The sequence below is a fragment of the Anticarsia gemmatalis genome, chromosome Z (genome assembly GCF_050436995.1).
Source record: "Anticarsia gemmatalis isolate Benzon Research Colony breed Stoneville strain chromosome Z, ilAntGemm2 primary, whole genome shotgun sequence".
NCBI classification, from domain to species: Eukaryota; Metazoa; Arthropoda; class Insecta; order Lepidoptera; family Erebidae; genus Anticarsia; species Anticarsia gemmatalis.
The window spans coordinates 1,541,522-1,563,312 of NC_134776.1; the positions used below are offsets into that span (position 1 = coordinate 1,541,522).

The 21,791-nt window shown below is 36.0% G+C and overlaps 1 protein-coding gene across 1 annotated transcript; it reads left to right on the top strand.

The window, feature by feature from the left end:
* Positions 1-298: 298 nt before the first annotated feature.
* Positions 299-21,159, top strand: LOC142986275 (mitochondrial inner membrane m-AAA protease component paraplegin-like). Its single transcript, XM_076134691.1, has 15 exons — positions 299-599; positions 1,278-1,430; positions 1,839-1,973; positions 2,664-2,801; positions 4,043-4,136; positions 4,634-4,767; positions 5,217-5,381; positions 5,878-6,029; positions 7,048-7,267; positions 8,082-8,215; positions 9,643-9,779; positions 10,365-10,567; positions 10,942-11,061; positions 15,170-15,355; positions 20,907-21,159. The coding sequence occupies exons 1-15, from the start codon at positions 429-431 to the stop codon at positions 21,108-21,110; spliced, it is 2,346 nt and encodes a 781-aa protein (XP_075990806.1). The 5' UTR covers positions 299-428; the 3' UTR covers positions 21,111-21,159.
* Positions 21,160-21,791: the final 632 nt, after the last annotated feature.

Sequence of the window (21,791 nt, forward strand, 5' to 3'; positions counted from 1 at the left end):
AAAATTTTGTAAATTATAAATTAACTGGACAGTGGAGACATTTAGCTAAAGCAAAAGCTTTATCGGCATATAACGCCATCTACCGCAAATTTTCAGTTTTTGTAATTAATAAAACAAAGTGATTTTATACCCGGTTAAAATAAGCTGTATTCCTAAAAAATGATTTATAATCTGTCCCTATTTCAAGTAAACAAGTTCAACAAGTTTCTATTTCATGACCGGCTTTGACACTTGAATAGCACACCTTTATTTTATATTTAGTCTGTGCAAACCATAATCTTTGACATTTCTCTATATTTTCTCATTAGCTCTGACATAACCTGTCTGCCGTATTATTATTGTATATTACTTGCTACTTTGATGTGAAATTCTTAAAATGAATTAGTAATTATTTATAATAGTATTGTATTAGAATAATAAGCGACAAAATGCTATCAATTAAAAGATTACCAGCGCTCTCTGCGTCTAAAATACAACCAAAAATAAACTTCGGTTTTAGTAAAAATGTTGTAGAGAAGCAAGTAAATAAACATAATTTTGTGCATTTGTGTCGATCTTTCTCTGTATTACATAATATATCCAGTAAATCTAAGAACCCGGTAAGTAACTCACCTGGAAATAATGTTATTTTGATGTCAGAATCACTTCTGTCGCAACCTGCGGTAATGTTATGAAATTATTTGATTTTTCATTTAGACCTCTAGTTGGTTAAACTTTCTATATAATCAGTTAACATATTGTACTAGATATTATTTATTGTTATTTCTCAGTTAGTTTTACTCTGTACGCGAGTTTAAATTGAAACGTGACTATATTGGTGTACGCATTCGTATTCGTATTTATATTTATTGAGGGCTAAATTGTAGTGTATTTCTGTTCATTTCATTTCAACCAGTATTTACTACCCTTGTAGATTTGCTAAATGCTGTGAAGACACTAAAAAAAAATAATATAACTTTTCTTGTATTTTAACAATGTTATGATTCATCTACCATACACTATTTATGTATCACTTACAAATACATCCCGGAATAATTGGCTTGCTAGAATTGTGTCATTTACAGCGCTGCTGTAACGAAAGTTAGAATGATTGATACTCAATTAAGATTAAACTACTAGACATCATTTAGATTTTGGTACACAGAACCTGAATTTGCACAAAGAGTACCTTTTACCCCTGGCAATCTCTTCTGTAGAAAAGACAAGGTTGCTGGCAGGTACTAATACTTTACACTAGTACAGAATATTCATTAATTAAATCATGTATTTCTCCTCAGCAATTAAGGCAGTTCAATGAAGAATACAAGGCAGCGTGTGCACTACTGAAGAGATCAAACCTGCCATCGTTCAACTCAGTGTTCAACAACCCTGCCTGTCTCAAGTCAATTCACACATCCTCTAGTAATTACAGTCAAGATGATAAGGACAAGGTAAAAATAAAAATATGAGCTATTTTCCCTCTTTTATCATTTTGCATGCATATCATATGTGAAATTTAGAAAAAACCAGTTTAGCATCTCATCACTTTTAAACATTGTTCTTATTGTATCCTATATGACCATGATCATTCTATACTTAGTACCTAGTTAAAGAAGAAAAAAGGTTGAGTGATAGTATTGTTGTTGAAATAAAATTATTTTCAATATCTATCTATACTTTATGTCCAGTAGGGCTTAGCCATTTTGAAAGAATAGTGGGTTAAACACACAACCATGCAAACTTGCTCAAAATATTACTACATTGATAGTCATAATATTCCTGTTTAACAAAGAAGGCCCATATCACCTATCTTCTAACCTTTAGTCAAATTTTTATGTAAAATCTCTATATAATTGCAGGACAAAGACGACAAAAAGAAGAAGAATGAGGAGATGTCATCGCTGGTGATGAAGGCAGTGTTCTGGATGTTCACCACCTTCATACTGATCATGATGAGCACATTACTGCTGCCTAACGACAATACACACAATGAGGTACTGTACATATGGTACTTATCATGTTAACTGTAACCATGATGCAGTTATAGAATCACTGTATGAATTATGAATGTATAGATTACATACATGAATGTTATAACCCTAGAAATAGGCAAAGGTCTATGAAAAACATGTGCATTTTGCAACCCCTAGACTATTATTGGTAAAGGTTAGAAAAAGACCAATAGCACTTTGTCTTACCTGGTAATCAACTCTGGTCCTTTTGGTCAGCAGTCAGATACAATACTGTTGGCTGCACAGAGCAAGTCAAAAAAGAAATTTTATTTTTATAGCCATCACCTTCCTTTTTAATAACTGTACTTGACTGACTTGACCACTGCCACTGCTTCTGCTTGAAATACACTTAACTGACACTGCCTAAAATATGAAACAATCATGAAAATTATTCAATTTTGTGATATCTTAATTTACAAGTATGATTTTCTGAAACATCTTACAACAACTTTGCAGCTTTAGCATAAGATAATTTCATCAGCAATCAACAATCGTTATTCTTTACTATTAACAAATGTCTATATAAGAAAACACAAACATTTAGGAAAACAAGTTACAACACATCATTCTTATTGTTTGTAATTGCAAACTTTAGTTGATGAGAGAAATTTTCCTCGACATGCTAGGACTATTCATACCATGATTCCTAATCACCTGTAATTATGTTTCCAGTTGATCCGCTACGTGTCATGGAACGAGTTCGTGTACACGATGCTGTCGAAGGGCGAGGTGGAGGAGCTGATCGTGCGGCCCGACCTCGAGGTCGTCACCATCATACTGCACGAAGGCGCCATCATTAAAGGAAAGCGGGTATGTTAAGCTGCTATTTTTATTGAAATCTTATATATATGTTACTGTAAAAGCCCGAACGGTGGTAAATCCTAAGATTTTCCGGTATAACCTAAGATTTACCAACTCGCAATGGTAAAAGTCCGAACAATTATTTTGTTTCGAACTTTTACCTATATTCACTTGATGATATCGAGATGTCGCCGGAGCCCCGCTTCGCGGGGCTCCTCCATCTGGGTGGTTAAAAAAAAATAACCACGAAGGCTAAGGTGAGAGCTTCGCTTCGCTCGCTCCCACCTTAGCCTTCTAACCTAACCTACCCATGTCGCTATGCCCAAAACTCCTTCTTTATAACTATGTCACAGTATATAATTATACCGTGAAATAGTTATAAACATAGTTATGAAGGAGGATTTTTTTATATCTCGTAACATAGTTTTTAAACTCTGGCTTGTTCGGACTTTTACCATTGAGAGTTGGTAAATCTTAGGTTTTACCGGAAAATCTTAGGATTTACCACAGTTCGGGCTTTTACAGTAACATATATACACTTATTGAAAACTTAATATAGAAGACAGAAACAATATTTAAATATGTGATGTGTATCAACATGCATACAATGTCTCCTTCAAGCCTCCTTTTAGTATTTAATGATGGCACTTACACTGCTATGTTCAATTCGATGACAAAGTATATAGTTCTCGGAATTGTATTTTATCAAGTGTTCAGAGAAACATCAAAATAAACCTACTATTTGAAACATTGTTGCATAAGTCTTCTTATTTTATGTATATTTTCATGTTTGATGTATCATTAAATGTGATGTAATTGGATTAAGATTTTCGTAACGCACCCTGTGAGATTCAACAAACATATTTTTTTCTTCAAAGCATATCTGTCATCAATGGCTCTAAAAAAATACTGGCTATCGACATTGACATTTACTTATCCGTATATTGGTCAAATATGAAAATATTACCTAATCTTGGGTAGGTTAAGTAATATTTTCAATCCCAAAAAAAATGAAGACAATCGTATTAACGCGCAAGTTACCCAGTCAGAATAAATGCATCCTACATACTCGCCTTTAATTAAATACCAAAAAATTGTAAAGAAAAGTCTTCATTTCATCAAAAAGCAGTAAAAATTAAGAGAATTACGAAGTTACATACCTTCTTTTAAATTTTCAGTGATCACGAATTGATGATATGGGTGTTCTTCAATATGTTTTTGTATAAATACCTTGTGTTATGTATTTACAGACAAATCACCGCGTGTATCACATGAACGTGGGCGACATTCACCGCTTTGAGGAGAAGCTGAGAGAAACTGAGAAGAGCTTGGGAGTACAGGAAGGTACTGACATTTTGTCTATCAGAATTTATTGATTACACATATAAAAAAAGAGTTCATAGTGGTTAGTTGTAATATACTGGTTGCATACACAAAGGTTTTAGTTAATACTTCACCAATGCTTCGCTGGAGACATGGTTCCAATAAGAAGTTAGTCATTGTAATGTCACAGAATGATAGGTTCTTTTTTATTTCGACTTATAAATAAATAAAAGACTACTGTTCCCAAATAATTCAGATAAATAACTTTGTTGGAATAAGCTTTAGTATCTTGGTAAAGGTATGTTGCAATTTTGATAGCCAACTTACATACTGCGCATGATATTAAAACCGGTTTCTGAGGCACATTTCATTCAAACTGTCAGGTTTATATGAGCTTAAACGTTATTAAATAGATAAACGACCGCTTAATGTACCTCCGAAGCCGGGCATAGGTCGTAATAACAGTAATAACAGGTTGTGTAAATATTGGATGTAATATACAATGTGTTGTGGTGCAGGTGTCCGCGTGATCTATGATCGCAACGGCAGCCTGGCGGGCAAGGTGATCACGACGCTGCTGATCGGCGCCATCATCCTGTCCTTCCTCTACTCCACCAAGTCCATGCGCATGAACATCAGCCTCGGAGGCATCGTGAGTACATGCCTGTTGTTTTCAAACAAGTTGGTGCTTGCTGTGGGTACGAGAGGGTAATTTGGTTATTTTTCAATGGAATATGAATATTGCTTCATGCATATTTTCGATCGCGCGCGGGTCTGGTCAACAAAATCGTTTACGCGCTTTTGGCCACACACATCATCATGATGATCGTGACTATTTATTAGAAACGATAAAAAACACAAATGCCAAAATTACCTAATAGATTCTTTATAAATCGCGGAAAAGGAACTGCCCTACGCATCATAAAGTATATGGAAATGCAAGCAAAATAAATGGTAAGCGACGTGTAAGACGAGAAAGTAACATGAAATGCCGATCCAAGCCGCGCCCATTTATTTGACTTTTGAAAGCTTTGGGATTGTATTTTTCTACATTATAATAATTTCTACTTACCACTAAATATTCCTTGTGTCACTTTTCAGAGTCAGCTCGGGCGCGCCAAGTTCACTCTCGTGGACTCAATGAGCGGGCAGGGCAAGGGCGTCAAGTTCGCCGACGTGGCGGGGCTCAGGGAGGCTAAGATTGAGGTCATGGAGTTTGTCGACTACCTCAAGAGACCTGAACATTACAAGAGCTTGGGTGCTAAGGTAAAATAATAACTTTTTACATTTTATAGTTGATATTTGCATGAAATTCCAATCGAAAGGGAACAGTTCGGATTTGTCACGTGGGTGAAAAGTGGAAAGAAAATTCCCAGTTGTCGCCCCAGATAGTGTTAGAGCGGATTTGATAATAACATAAATAGACCTACACTTATTTGTAAAGAGTTTGCAATAAATACAAAAATGGTTATAACTTTTTAAAACTAAAACAAGGTATTCTGTTTCGCTACAACGTTTCTGTTATTTGTGTTTGTAAAACACTGCGATAAATATTTATAATATAAGAAAAGTTATTATGTTTTTTTAGAAATAAAAAGGTAGTAAATATTTTATTTAACCGTTATATTAATCCAGTGTTATATAAAACACATACTTTAATCTCTTTTATACTGATTCTAGTCAAATAAAATAAGTATTACTATAACAAAAAGCCAATGAGACAATAATTTTCAAATTGCAAATCGTTGTTTTTTATTCTCAGGTGCCCAAGGGAGCGTTACTACTAGGTCCTCCAGGTTGCGGCAAGACGTTGTTAGCTAAGGCGGTGGCGACGGAGGCCAACGTGCCCTTCTTGTCCATGAACGGATCTGAGTTCATTGAGATGATCGGAGGACTTGGCGCCGCTAGAGTCAGGTAAATATCATATTTGTCTATTCTTTGACATATGTAATAAAGCCATAAGGGTAAAGGTGATCAGAGTACTGATATCATTGTACGTAGGGTAATCTCCGTCGCCTGAACAGGGAACAGGTCCGAGAGGTGGGGGCGTGCTGTGTGTTTCTCGCATGACCCCTTGAAGTAGAGCGCTTAGGAAGGGTAATCTTTATGCCCGTCCTCGCTTGAAGTAGGGCCCGCACCCAAAGCGGGTCGTTATCGGCTGGGACGCGGAGCATCCGATTGGAGGTACCACGTCCTGGCCATCTTATGGTGATTGGTTTTTGTCAGGATTGTCAGGATTTTAGTCGGTATGCCCAAATTTAAAGCCGGAATAACGTCTAGCCGGTGGGAGAGCCTGACAGACTTTCGCTTCCTCCCTGGAGCGGGACATGTAGTAATGCATTTTCTTTATGAAAAAAAGGGTCCTTCGTAACAATTTTGGTTTGCATGCGACTACTATTATACTAATTGGTTTAGGTTTGTATACAAGTCGCATCATTATATGATAGCCAAGTGGTCTTAGTATCACGTAAGTGGCTGAGGGTCCGAACCCGAGGTAACACATCAATGACATTTCAAAGTTGTGCATCTAAAATAATTATTATCTATTTCAATGTTGAATGAAAACACTGTGATGGAACCTTTGATGCCTTAAAAATTGTTTAATGTATTTCTTAGTATGCAGAGTTCTCAAGTCGCTTTTGGCCATCGTGGTGGATCTCAAGGTTGAATCTCTGAATTGGGACTTTTGACCCGTAATGAGATAATGATAGGTTTAAGAAAAATACTTTCTTGTTTTCATAACTTTCAAACTTTCGCGTTGCATGTTTAATGTATAATAGAATAGGAAATTAACGCGAACACGCATTTTACCTTAAAATGCCTAACGTTTCGGCGCAGGTTGCACTCGCCGTGTTCGCAGGCTGACTGACACGGCGAGTGCAACCTATTATATTTTCTTGTTTTGTTTACTATTTTGTGTTGCATCTTCCAGAGACCTGTTCAAGGAGGCGGTGTCGCGCGCGCCGTGCATCATCTACATCGACGAGATGGACGCGGTGGGGCGCGCGCGCTCGGCCGGCACCAGCTCGTTCGCGGGCGGCGGCGAGGGCGAGCAGACGCTCAACCAGCTGCTCGTCGAGATGGACGGCATGAAGTCCCGCGAGGGCGTCGTCGTGCTCGCCTCCACCAACCGGGCCGATGTGCTCGATAAGGTACTATTATCTTCTACCTACAATATTATACATCCACTAAATATAACTTTTAGAAAAAGTAGTTTAGAAAGAAGTTAAAAAGTAACAAACAAGTTATTTCTAAGTTAACTTCTTATTACATTGGTCCCAGACTAAAGAAGTAAAATATCCAAAAACTAAAAAATAAAACTCAAACTTTATAACGAAACTCTATGAATCGAATAACCAAAACTAATAATCGGATTTAGAAATCATTGAAACTTATATACTTATCTACTTCACTAACAAATCAAGAATATAAATCCTTTGACTTTAACCTAAAAATATCTGAATACAATACTCTCACACAATACCATTAAAACACTAACCGCCTAAATAAAAAAATAGTTACATCTACAAGAATCCCTTCACGGATGAAGGCCTCCCCCTAAAATATTCAAGCCACTCCAAATTAGACAACCTATAAGCAACCCGTTCCGGCCGTCTTTATGAGCTCATCGACTCATCATAGAGTAGTCTTATATTATGAGTCCTTCGTAAATCCTTCGATTCAGTCACTTTTCTGATTCTAGTCTTTCAGACACCCTACATGGTCTATTGACTATGGAATATAGGTGAGCAGAGTTATAGTTCACTGCAGCTGTGTAGAATAATAAAAACAAATTTGTTCTTATAGGAATTGAATTCCCCAACCCACCCTTATGTATGGTAGACTCAAAATCTCTAATATTCTAGGGGAAAGCCCTGTTGGCAGTTGGCTGTTGGTAGTTCGATAATCATGATCACATTCAGTTAATCTAAATAATATACTAACAATTTTTTTACAATATTACAGGCATTACTCCGTCCGGGCCGCTTCGACCGCCACATTCTGATCGACCTGCCGACGCTGCAGGAACGAGAGGAAATCTTCGAGCGACACCTCAAGAACATCGTGTTAGAAGATCTACCCGACTACTATGTTAGAAGGTAACGTAATATTACGCTACATGATATAACTCGTTATATAGTAAGGAAAAGTGAAAGGTAGTAATTTCGTAAAACTTGGGGTAACGTAACTCAGTTATTAAAATAGGTTGTTTTTTAAAACTATTCATTTGTATTTTTTGTAGTAACTTCATACATATAAATGTAAGCTAAAATAACAGGGGTCACTAAAAACTAGAGTGCAAAATTATGGGGAGATTCATATGCATAACCTGTTGTCAAAACTAGGTATAATATTAAGATAAATAGCATAGGGTGTGTATTGGGTTCACTCCCACAAAAAATACTATACTAGCGACGTCAAGTCAGCAATTTTATGCTGAAAAGCGTGTTTGACACTTCATATCATAAAGAGTTGCTGATATGATTGATAGTAAAGTGGCATTTTATGAATTGAATAAGTCATCTGTTGTGATGAAATTCAATTAAATAATTAACATGACTTTCTCTTTTCTAATTAGTCTGCAAAAGCGGTATGTATTACTAATACTATGTGTCTATAAATATGTTAATTCTTCAATTGGCCATGATATTATTTTACAAAAACATATTTAGAAAGTATGAAATATATGTATGGATAGTTATATATTGAGTATATACGGATGTTGTTGATAATATATGGTTTGTTTTTTATTTGAGCACAATTATAATATGTCTTGATTACAATTGTTTATTTTCAAATGTATCCCTGTTATATCGTTATGTTTACATTTTAGTTTCGTTTGTTCCCCGTACAGGCATGCGCTGTTTGTAAACTTTTTATGTTCTTGTTTAATGTGGAATTTCTGTAATGCGACAAATGTTGTTAGGTTAAAACTTATGTATAAAAATAAGGAAAAAGAAAGGTAAAAATTAAGAACTTATCAATGTTCGATATTTGCGAATGTAAATATTCAATATAAGTTAATATATAAGTTCTTTACAAAACGTCTCGTGGCATGATACCATTGTATTTCTGTTATTTTGTTATGACTAAATGACTATGAAAGCACTAATGTCACAATCACACAAGAGTCGTGTAATCTCTTATATTTCCTTTATATCTAACTAGCTGACCCGCGCAACTTTGCTTGCAACATAAGAGAATGCGTCAAAATTTTCCCCGCTTTTGTAACATTTTTTATTCGTACTCTGCTTCTATTGGTCGTAGCGTGACGATATAAGCCTATAGCCTTCCTCGATAAATGAGCTATCTAACACTGAAAGAATTTTTCAAATCGGGTCAGTAGTTTCTGAGATTAGCGCGTTCAAACAAACAAACAATCAATCAAACGTATATTTCAAAAGTAAAACACTCTTTTTGACTGACTTTCTTAGAAGAGTAACAATGATATATTGTCGCATCACAGAGCTTCCACTACAATCACTCAACACATCATATACTAACGCCTAATAACCATATGTTCTAGGCTAGCGTTCCTAACGCCGGGGTTCAGCGGCGCGGACATAGCGAACGTGTGCAACGAGGCGGCCCTGCACGCCGCCAGGCACAAGCAGAACATTGTCAAAGCTGCCGATCTTGAGTATGCTGTGGAGAGAGTTGTTGGTATGTTACTACTTATTTTAGTAGACTATTTCATATTTGCGGTGATTGATCTTGAGTATGCTGTGGAATGAGTTGTTGGTATGTGACAATAAACTTTGTGTCTATCTATTTCATATTTATGGCGACTGAGAGTCCACCCAACTATTGGTAATGGCTTTATGAATCTTTAACTCTTATGTTTCTGTATTGTTGAGGAAGTCAGGATATAAATAAGGTAACATGAATTTAATTTGATTTCGGAGACGTTCGTAACAGCAACAAGAGCTTTGCGGATGGGTCTCTCAGACTAGGTGTTCAGTGTATGGCGAAACGTTATACATGCCGAATTTTCCGGGATTCGGAAGGCACGATGAATTGTGGATCCCGGTAGTGTAGTCAAAAGCTTGAAAGAGTGACAACCAGTCTTACCGAGGGTTATCGTGTTCTATCCCAGGGAACTGGGTTGCGGAGGTTTGATAAGCAATCGTTCCAAGAAAAAAATTTAAATTAAAAAATTTGGAAGCCGACCCCAGCGTAGTTGGAAACTGTTTTCCTACTTACTTTTGTATCTATTTAAATTTCGTACTTTTCTATTTTTCGTTGCAGGTGGTACAGAGAAGCGCAGCCACGCGATGTCGCCGGCAGAGAAGCGTATAGTGGCGTACCACGAGGCGGGCCACGCGCTCGCCGGCTGGCTGCTCGAACATACTGATGCGCTGTTGAAGCTCACCATCGTGCCCAGGACTAACATGGCGCTCGGCTTCGCGCAATACTCCACCTCCGACCAGAAACTTTACTCTAAGGAAGAGGTATGAGTACTAGTATATAGTTATCACAAAATACACTAAATAGTATAATGCAACAGAATAGACGCATATTTTTCCACAGTGCGTTCTTCTAGATTCTTCATGATTTATGAAATCTATTAAATATTTTTAAGTGAGTCAGCTGATACAAGACGTTACCTAGATGAGTGGCCAACGCGATTTGAGCCACTTGAACAGTTGAACTTTGACACTAGGTTAACCTTTAGCCAAAGCTGCCTCAAAATATCTATAGGTGTAATGAAAATGTGTCTTATAGCAGTAAGCTGCCACACTATCATCTCTATTCATAATACTTTCAATAAAACAAGGTTATATTTCTTGAACAGTACAAATAATAGATTGTTGTATGTTGTCAGTTGTTCGACCGCATGTGCATGGCGCTGGGCGGGCGCGCGGCCGAGGCGATCACCTTCAACTCCATCACGAGCGGCGCGCAGAACGACCTCGACAAAGTCACCAAGATCGCCTATGCACAGGTATTTATATACATAAGACTACGATAAATACAAACCACGTGTACTTGTTTATTTGAAATGTCTACACATCTCTAAAATGTTAGCTAAGAAATAGCTTGTTAGCTAAGCTAGCTAGAAAATAGTAATCGTTGGTCCGTGGTCTCGAACATACTAAAATATAGCTGCATCTTTGCAAGGTTCATGCTGATTTCTTACTTTTGACACATGAGAGCAATACTTATTGCAATATGAATTGTAGTAAAGTTGAAAACATATTTAAAGACGGGAATGTGTTTTTTTATGTATTGTACCATATTGCTGCTTGCGTAGACGATAGGTATCTGATATTATATTTTGTGCTTTGCAATCAATAATTATTTTAAATTTGTAACATTTATTTAGAAAGCCAAGCATTCATTTGTAAATAACAAAATTATTCCAAGCGGGCGATAAACTACATACAAAGATAATACTGGCGACACTTATTTTGAAAACTTACACTTATCAGTATCTATGGCATAACTACAACCCTCTTACACACTGCGTCATATATTCAGCAATGCGCTATACATAACCTCAATAGAATAATGATAGCGAAAATACAGGAATCATCTATAGACTTTTACGTTGTTATAACCATAATTTTACTACATTTAAGTAAACTAGTCCCAAAAATTAAGGGATATAAAAAAAGAATCCAAATTTTTGGGTGATTTTCAACAAGCTGTAACTCCGAGGAAAATGGTCGTACAGAAAAAATAAAAAAAACAAATTGTTAACGACGAGCAAAACGTCACCATAAATGGTCGCGATAAGCGTTCTCGTCTCTGATTGGTCGAACGACGCGCGACCGATGCACGCGTGCAGTCGACGACGCGTTACCTTTTAAGGAAACGGATTTGCACGAGACGGCGTGGCGTGGCTAGGACGCGCGGCCTTAAAAGGAAACGTGTCGCTGCATCGCAACGCGTCGACCAATCAGGGACGAGAATCGTCGTTAGGATAACACTTAAAAATTATTACTTAATTGTGATTGGTTATGGATTTTAAATAAATACCCCTGCATTTTTGTACGGAAGTCAGTGCACACTCAACATCGGAAGAATGAACATTGAGAATAAAGTCTGAAACCACGAAGAGAATTATTATTATACAGTCCACACCCTCAACACAAATTGTAGCTCCAAGTGTCTAGTTTTTAGATATGACCATGAAAATTTTTTGTCATGGCCAGGTCTGGAGAAATCCTACGAAAACTACCAAAAAAAAATTTTTCCAAATAGTTTCCCTCCTAAAAAAAGGTCCATGGGCTTCAAAATTTTTTTTTTGATTCTTTCGTTTGACGATTTGCCACGGAGTTATCGTCAATCAAAGCAAAAAAGTTATTTTTGACTTTGATATTCAATAACTCCGGAAATAATGATCGTACAGGAAATCAAAGGAGGGTTTTGAAAACTGCACAATATTCTCTATAAGAAAATGTAAACATTTTCTAAGAAAAAAATTTTTTTTGAATTGAATCCTCTGACTGAAAAAAAGACAAAAATTCGCGAAATTAAGGATATTTGGATAACTTGGTATAACTTTGGATAAAATGGATGAACGAAGGATATCGTCGGTAATTTTTCAACCTCAAAGTGTCCCCTAAAATCCCTCAAAAATTCAAAGCGCTGCGATTTTTTTTTCATTGTGCCCCGAAGCTTCAAATTCTTTGTTGTTGCAAAAATCACCATTGTGAGCAATTTTGCGATTTTGCGATATCAAAGTCAAAAATAACTTTTTTGCTTTGATTAACGATAACTCCGTGGCAAATCGTCGTACAGGCTTTTTGAATACGGCAAATTAAAGAGGATTAAATTTTCTAAAAGAACTTTAGAACGAAAGAATCAAAAAAAATTTTTGAAGCCCGTGGACCTTTTTTTAGGAGGGAAAAAATTTGGAAAAAAATTTTTTTGGTAGTTTTCGTAGGATTTCTCCAGACCTGGCCATGACAAAAAATTTTCATGGTCATATCTAAAAACTAGACACTTGGAGCTACAATTTGTTTTTTTTATTTTTTCTGTACGACCATTTTCCTCGAAGTTACAGCTTGATGAAAATCATCCAAAAATTTGGATCCTTTTTTTATATCCCTTAATTTTTGGGACTAGTGTATTATTTTATAAGAAAAAAAGCTTTATACAAATGCTAAGCGTAACTAACTAACGATTATAACTATACTATTTATCTTTACAAATTAATAGCAAATGCTGTAACCAATATTCTACGATATATAATAATTAATGGGGATATTCAAAAAAATGGCACATCGATAATTTAGGCATGTCCCTCGACTTGCTAAATTTTTTCTCGAAGTTGTATAATATGATTAATTTTTATTTTATTTTTAACGGAAAATGCATTTTATATTCTTCTTTTCTATGTTTCATTTATTTGAATAGAGTAAAAACTGAATTTTTTACACTAGATTTTATCACACCAGACCCCTCGATTTCGACCTGTCCCCAGTGCAATCTACAACTTAAAAATTAAATTTTGAAGTAAAATTTCCTCGAATACCTCAAAATATTTTTGTGAATTCGGTTAAAATTACCTTTTTCTTCATTCGAATGAAGTAGAAATGTAATAAAATGTTATATTTATTGAATAAAAAAATATTTATTGTTGTCCCCGAAATTCGATCTTTCCGGACATGTCGGGTTTGTTACCACGATTTCTTGCGGAAATCTCTTACTAAAACGTACTTCGTTTTATTTTTCTAATATTGCAACACATGTGAAAAGGATCGGCAATTTTTAAAACTAGAATTTCGGTGTTATTTGTCGCCAGTGGAAGTGAGTTGTGTGCGCAGCCGCAGTGAACCAAAATTTACTGTCAGGTTTGTAACTAATTCATTTGTAACTGTACCATACATGTTTTATATGGTTGCATTCATGTAAAAGAACTAGTTTTAATAAACAATTTGGTGCTGATAATTTAACCATAAGATAAATAGAATTACTAATTTATTTTTTTGAAAGTGCGACGGGCTAATTATGTTACTTCGGTTTCGTTACTATACGTAAGGTAACATATAGTCGGACCGAAAAAGTAACAAAACCGACGTCAAAAAGCTAGTCTTACATGCTGGTGTTTCGATATTGATATTTTACTTGTTAATTACAAAATACGTTAAAATTACATTAGAGATTAGAATTATTTGTATGTTTATAATTGTTTAATCATTATTTATTTGAGATATGTGTATATTTATAATTAATAAATTCTTTTTTTTATTTACAGCTAAACTATTCTGCAACTTCTGGAGCAATCTGTGATAAAAAAAATATATAAAATAAATAATTGTGATATAAAAACAAGAAAAATATATTATGTTGAATAATTTGTAAGTGTTAAGAAGTAAATAATGCATGTATGTTTAATTCGTAGAAACATACAATTAGTTGTGCTTTAATATTATGCCATAGGATCATGTAAACTGAACCTTACGATTTTGTTACTTTCGGTTTTGTTACTGTCCCTCAAATATTTCTAAGATTTTTATCGATTTTACGAAAAACTCCTCAACCTATGAAAAAATATGGGCTCTGGTTCCAAAGTTATTGATATTTAACGTTTTTTTTACAAGTTTCTGAAGGGATCTGGAGCATTTTATGGTAATAGCATAAAAAATAATTGTCGTTTTGGACCCCATGGTAACAAAACCGAGATAAAATTGATTGCATTTAATTATAATATCATCTTTTTCGCCATTGTAATTCGCCAATAATTAAAAGATATTTTTTCTATCCAGGAAAAAATATTAAATTTATGGAATTCGGTGTTGTTTCATTTATACTCAATTTTAAGTTTAGTATCAAAATGGACACTTCCTGCTTCCCTACCCCCAATTTTTAGCATTTTTCTCCTTTAATCTTAATGAGTATGAAAAAAAAACTTTGTTTTTATAAACTAGATACTATGATTATTTAAATTTAATCCAAAATAATATCCTAGAGTATCATTAAAATTTTGAATACGAAATTCAAGCAGTGTACCATTTTTTTGAATATCCCCTAATACACTACGATAATTTGTATCTTCGCAAATAAATAGCAAATGCTGTAACCAATATTCTTCTCTTCTTCAGATCCGCGTGTACGGCATGTCGCCGCGCGTGGGGCTCGTGTCGTTCCCGGACATGAAGGAGCGCGGCCGCAGCCCCTTCAGCAAGGCGCTCAAGGAGCTCATGGACCTGGAGGCGCGCAAGCTCATCGCGGACGCCTACTACCGCACGGAACAACTGCTCAAGGATAATGAAGACAAACTGAAAGATGTTAGTACTACATTTTAATATAGCAATTGAAATTTATTGGTATTCTGAGGGTTGTTTTACACGTACCACAACCTACCTACCGATAAAATGTGGTTACATGTAGCGTTGCCAGGTCGCCAAACCTAATTGGGCCGGACATTTGGTTAAAAATGCCGGACACCCTATATCAGTGGCGAAGGCTCCCTATAACCCGATTCCTACCGGCTTTACCTTCGGAACACTCCTAAAAATGCGTCACATAAATGTGTATTATTCTCAAAAAAAAAGATCGTTTATTTAAATTAAATTCTATATTTAATACGACATGAATATTTTCATTACGACTAATTTAAAATAAATAATTGAATAAACGCCTGTTCTATTTGTCATAGCAAAAGTTGCATTACAAAAATTGCCGTCAAACAACTCGTCGGCGCGCGCAGGAATCGCGTAAAGGGAAAAAGATGTCGATGACGTCACACGGACGTACTTTTCTATGGCGCGTTTTACCGGCGAGGTAACCCGGAATTCATCGGCTTATTGGGCGACTAGTAGGTACAACAGGCGCAGCGGCGCGGGCGGCGCGGCAACTAGCGAATGTGTGAGTGAGATGCAATGATATTTAATGAGAGAGAGACAGTGAATGCAATTGTTGTGATGACATTTATGATTTTAGATTTAGTTTTGTTTTCATTTTGCGCGCCTATTTTAGGTTATTTTGGATTATTTTGTTTATTATATTTGGATGAGTTAAATTGTGTTGAATTATCTATGAATGTTATTATTTTGTGTAAAATCGTGGTGATTGTGTGAATGTACTGGTCGTATCTTACGTGTATTTGTAAGTATTACTTTCATTGTTATTGTTTGTGTATTGCGATCATGGACAACAAGTAGGTAGAAGTAGAAGCAATAAAATATATTGTTAAATTAGTTATTAATCAGTAAATTAATGTTGTAGAGTGTAGACATTGTTTTCAAAATGCTCCTAGTGCCAACATGTACCTACCTATCTACCAAAATAAATAAAACAGAATGCAAAGGACATGATAAGTATTTTAAACATTCCCATAAGTTATTCTCTACGATATAACTTTATAAATTTATCAATGGCTTATTGGTACCTAGCTGTAAAGTGTTTTTATTATTTCTCCGATTGTTTCTAGTAGATAGCATTTGGAGTCAATCAAAGTTGTATTTAAATACCTACTAAGACACTTATTTCAACATGAAATTTGAAGTAATACCTACCTACCTAGGATAGAATCATTCCTCATCAATAATTTCGTTCATAGGCACTTAGTTTTTACCTACTATGAAAGTAGTTCGGTAGATCGGATCGCAATACTACGATTTATTCTGTTAACGTATGGTTAGTGGTCAACCTAATGTCAAATTTGTTCAAGCCGCCATCGCGTCGGTCACCCACCTATGGAATGACCGCACCAAGAGTTGCTTAACGTTAGCAGTTTTAGCTCCGGCTTGCCTTTTAACAAAAGTCACCCTTCGCCACTGCCCTATATTATTGAGGATTTTCTCTTGCGGTTCGGTAGTCGACTTGCCTGCGCTCGGCCACGCTCGGCGGCAGTGCTCGCTTGTTTGCGAAATGTAAAAATACTAACAAAATCCAGACAAGACGGACACCGTTTATGTTAGCCGGACATGCAATCAAAAAACCTAACTATGTCCGGATTTATCCGGACGCCTGGCAACGCTAGTTACGTGTGAAGAGCCGCTGCAGCTGTTTGCAGTTGCTCTCTGTAGTTGTGCTGGTGGGCGCGCTTTCGTAGTATGAAACACGTTGTTCATAACAGCGGCAAAATGTGGTTCGTGTAAATTGTATTTCATTTCAATACGAAAATATTCATCCGACCATGTGTCGTCGTTGTAGTTGTCGCGTGGTTGTGGTACGTCTGAAATAGCCATGAGTTATAGTGAGTATACATAGACATACAACTTGCCAGAGTCGATTTACTTAGAGTCCAGCTCTGTTTAGGTCTATGAAATTTCTTATAAAATATCCATTCAACCTGGGAACATTCAAATACGAAAACATATTGCTACATTTTCTTTGCTAAAACTTAATTTGACAAAATCAAAATCAAATCATTTATTCATTTAGGTCAAGTGCTGACACTTATGATAGTCAATGATACAGAGAGTGAATTTACCGCCAGTTCGGAAGGTAGGGCCAATGAGAAGAGCTGGCAAGAAACTCCTGGCCACTCTTTTTAATCGCCAAATGATTTTAACAATATTTATGCTGGTATAAAACATTGATGATGTAAGTAGCTGCTACCTACCAACACTACCGAACACACTTTGGTCATAACATAAATTAAATTAAATCAATATATGAAGGTGCTAAAAAACAAGATATAAATAGTATTGGAAGCATGATGGGAGCATCTACCCACATAGTAATATAAATAGTATTGGAAGCATGATGGGAGCATCTACCCACATAGTAATATAAGTAATGAAATCATAAGAGGCATTTCAAGAGCATACTGTGGTAAAGGAAGTACAGTTATTGAAACGTAGTTACTTTAAAATTATGGCAGTCACCACACCCAGGACGACCAGTCACCCCAAGCAGCACCCGTTCACGAGTATGGCGCATGGACCAGCCATCACCCCCTTCGCACATATTAGAGGGAAGGGGGTGACCCGGCACACGACGCCGCCGCAAGCAATGACATTTTAGTGAGCATGATGAACCTTGGCATGGGAGCCCACCATTGCAATGAAAAAAAGATAATGAATACCACTGAGACTCGTGCAATACCTCTCTGTTACAGAGTTGAAATGACTGATTAATGTTTATACAATGCAAATATGTATATATAAATATATAGATATTTAATCTTGATTTGTGTAGAACGCGTAACTAACTAATCCCATGTTTTCTTATCCATTAAGTAATCGTCAACCTTATAATAACCCCTTTTAATAAGATGATCTTTAACAACTACTTTGAATTTTTGTTGGGGAAGATCCATAACACTACTGGGAAGTTTGTTATACAACCGAACACCAAGACCTGCAAATGAGCTGTGTACTTTTTGCAATCTATTGCAGGGACCTACTAATTTGTGCTTATTTCTGGTATTAATGTTATGAATGTCACTATTCTTAACAAACGAATTGATGTTTTGTTTGATGAACATCAAATTCGCAAAAATATACTGAGATGCCACCGTCAGTATACCTATTTTCCCAAATACCTCCCGCAGAGAGTCCCGCGCTCCTAAGCCGTAAATAGCGCGAATTGCTCTTTTTTGAATTACGAAAATTGTGTCTACATCAGCCGCCTTGCCCCAAAGTAGAATACCGTAGGACAAAACGCTGTGAAAATACCCAAAGTAAACCAGTCTTGCCGCATCTACACCAGCAAACTGTCTTACTTTTCTTATCGCATAGGCTGCGTAGCTGAGCCTGCCCGCGACCTTTGTTATTTGGGTGCCCCATTGAAGCTTATTCTCTAAATCTACACCTAGGAAGGTTGCGGAATTGACCATGTCTAATACCTCACCATTTAGAACTACGTTCGTACCTAGATTCCTAGCGTTGGGCATGGTAAATCTAATGCATTTAGTTTTCTTTGAATTTAACAACAAATTGTTGGCTGTAAACCAATTGAGAACCTGTGTAAGAGCACCATTTACATCGTCAAAATCTGATTTCTTACGATCTACTTTAAATATAAGCGACGTATCATCAGCAAATAGTACGGTATCACACAGATCCTGTACCTGATGTGGCAAATCATTAATATAAACCAGAAAAAGGAACGGACCAAGGATGGAGCCCTGTGGTACCCCGAGACTAACCGCAGATCCAGTGGATCTTGACCCATTTATGTCTGTATAATGCACTCTCTCGGACAAGTAGGATGCAAGTAAGTCAAGTGCCACATCCCCAATTCCATAGTACTTAAGTTTATATAAAAGAGTATTGTGGTCAACACAATCGAACGCTTTGGAGAGATCGCAAAATACCCCAATAGCATCCTGCGACATCTCCCAAGCATCGAAAATATGTCTAATAATTGTGACCCCTGCATCGATGGTAGATCGACCCTTTGTAAAGCCAAACTGTTTGCTGTGGAGTAAATTATACAAACTGAAATGGCTTTCTAGTTGCTCTAATATAGCCCTTTCAAATATTTTGCTAATAGCAGGCAAGATGGATATTGGCCTAAAGTTCAGCTCAGGCTCAGTTTTACATCCGTTTTTAAACAGAGGAATTCGTCCCCGTAGAGCGAAAAGTCATTAACTCGAGTTAATGATTTCTTTTTTTATGACACCATTGAAATTGCCATATTTTTCTCTAATTTTCTGTCTAATCCTCATACCTGTAGCTATTATAGTTTTTGTTTTAAAGAATGTGAAAATTAACCAGGTCAACCCTTTTGAGCTGAAAATAAAATGAGCAAATTAACTAATTTTAGTTAATTAATATTCATGTCTTAGGATTGTATCTAACCCATACTTAAAAAATGTCTAAAACGACTTAATTACTTTTTCCTTGAATTATCTCTGCATATTAAAATTACTATTAGCAATTGTAAAATCACTAAATGGATTTAGTTATTTTTCACATCGGTACACGCATTTCATACTGCGTTAAAAATCACTAACTCTGATCAAAAATTAACTAACTCGAAATTATGTTACATATTTAAAAAATAAAAGTAACTAATTTATATAATTTTGATATTTCCAAGCGTTCAGACAATATTTTCTTAATGTAGTCTATATTCAATAAACTTTGTTATAATTTCCTTCATTTAAGACTATAAACGTAGAGATAGGTTACTGCAATCGTAAGTTATGAATTTTTATATTTTTAAAAACTTTGAACAGCCATATCTCAAAACAAGGTTTTTCGAGTTAATGACTTTTCGCTCTACGGGGACGAATTATCTTACTGTGCTTCATTAAATTAGGAAACACACCTACATCTACACATCGATTAAAAGTTGCAGCTAAATGAGGTGCTATTTCAGCGATAATACTCTCAAGTAACTTCACAGAAATACCCCACAAGTCCGCAGTATTTTTGTAATTAAGCGACTTGAATACTCTGATTACGTCAGAGGGGTTTATATACTTAAAATAAAATGAGACATTGCACTGACTCACATTGCTCCTAAGTAATGATCCTGCTTTAGCGGTAGAGGAATTTAAGGAACTAGTCGTAATGACTGGTATGTCAGAAAAATAATTATTAAATGTTTGAGCTACGCCTAGGCTATCTGTAATAACCCGATTGTTAACATTTAACTCGAAGTCGTGATCGGGTAATTCATTTTAAACATAAGCTCTCTGTATGGTGTACATCAAACGTACACACCTCGTGTTTTCAACAATGGATGAACGTCGCAGAATTATTATTATGTTGATTTGATAATCAACAAAAAGCAAAAAGCAAAGCAAGCAAAAGGATGCATAATTCATCTTTTCTTTTGAATACGATGATAATGTTCTGATGGCAACTTTGACTGAACTACACTTTTACATCATCACTAATCATCTATTACATAATCATTACTAATCATGTATTCCAGTTGGCCGAGGAACTGCTAAAGAAAGAGACGTTAAACTTCAAAGACGTGCACGCGATCTTGGGCCCTCCCCCCTTCCCTAAGAAGAAGTTCATCGACCCGGTGGAGTTCGAGCAGAGCCTCAAGAACATGGAGAAGGCGGCCACGCCGGACGACAGCCCCGCGCTCGGCGCGCCCTCCGCCAAGCCCGCGCCCGACTCGCTCTGAATGTATATATGTACATGTTAACTCTTATTAAATCATGTTACATGTTTTACTACCGGCTTTTATTCGTGCTTCAGCGTAATACACAAGATAATTCAAAAATCGAGAAATAAATAAACCTAAATATCAGTGCTGAATGCAACATTTTTTAACCGTTCTCTTTCAATATTATTCTACAAACTAATCGAAGCTAGTGATGTCTTAGTAATGGTAAATGGTGTTGGAAACCTGCTAATAATACAAACACTTGAGCCTAATTAATAAAAATGCTTGCTGTGCGATATATTTGCCAAACTGTCACCAATGCGAAGTGCTAAGAATGCTGGCGAAGTTTACTATGATACTCTTTTGTCCGAGTCGAGCATTTATAAAACCGTGGTTTATATAACTAATGGCAATATTATTGATGATATTTAATAAACTAACGTAATACCAAACTATATAAAGACTAATACTAACCGAGAAATGTGAGTCTTGATAGAAAATGATGTCTTTTTAACCCCCCACGCAAAAATAAAGGGTGTTATAAGTTTGACGTGTCTTTCTGTGGCATTATAAATCCCGAAACCGACGTTTTTGCTTACAGTTCTCATAAGACACGTGCCAACGCTTTTCAAATATACTAAGACGAAGTGTACCTATGTAGCCTTACAGTTTAAATGTGAATATTTTAAAAATCTTTCT

Excerpts from the sequence above, each read along its gene's own strand:
- LOC142986275 (XM_076134691.1), top strand. The coding sequence starts at position 429 with ATGCTATCAATTAAAAGATTACCAGCGCTCTCTGCGTCTAAAATACAA. Across the intron at positions 5,382-5,877 it reads ACAAGAGCTTGGGTGCTAAG|GTGCCCAAGGGAGCGTTACT; the intron begins GTAAAATAATAA and ends TTTTATTCTCAG. Across the intron at positions 7,268-8,081 it reads GGGCCGATGTGCTCGATAAG|GCATTACTCCGTCCGGGCCG; the intron begins GTACTATTATCT and ends ACAATATTACAG.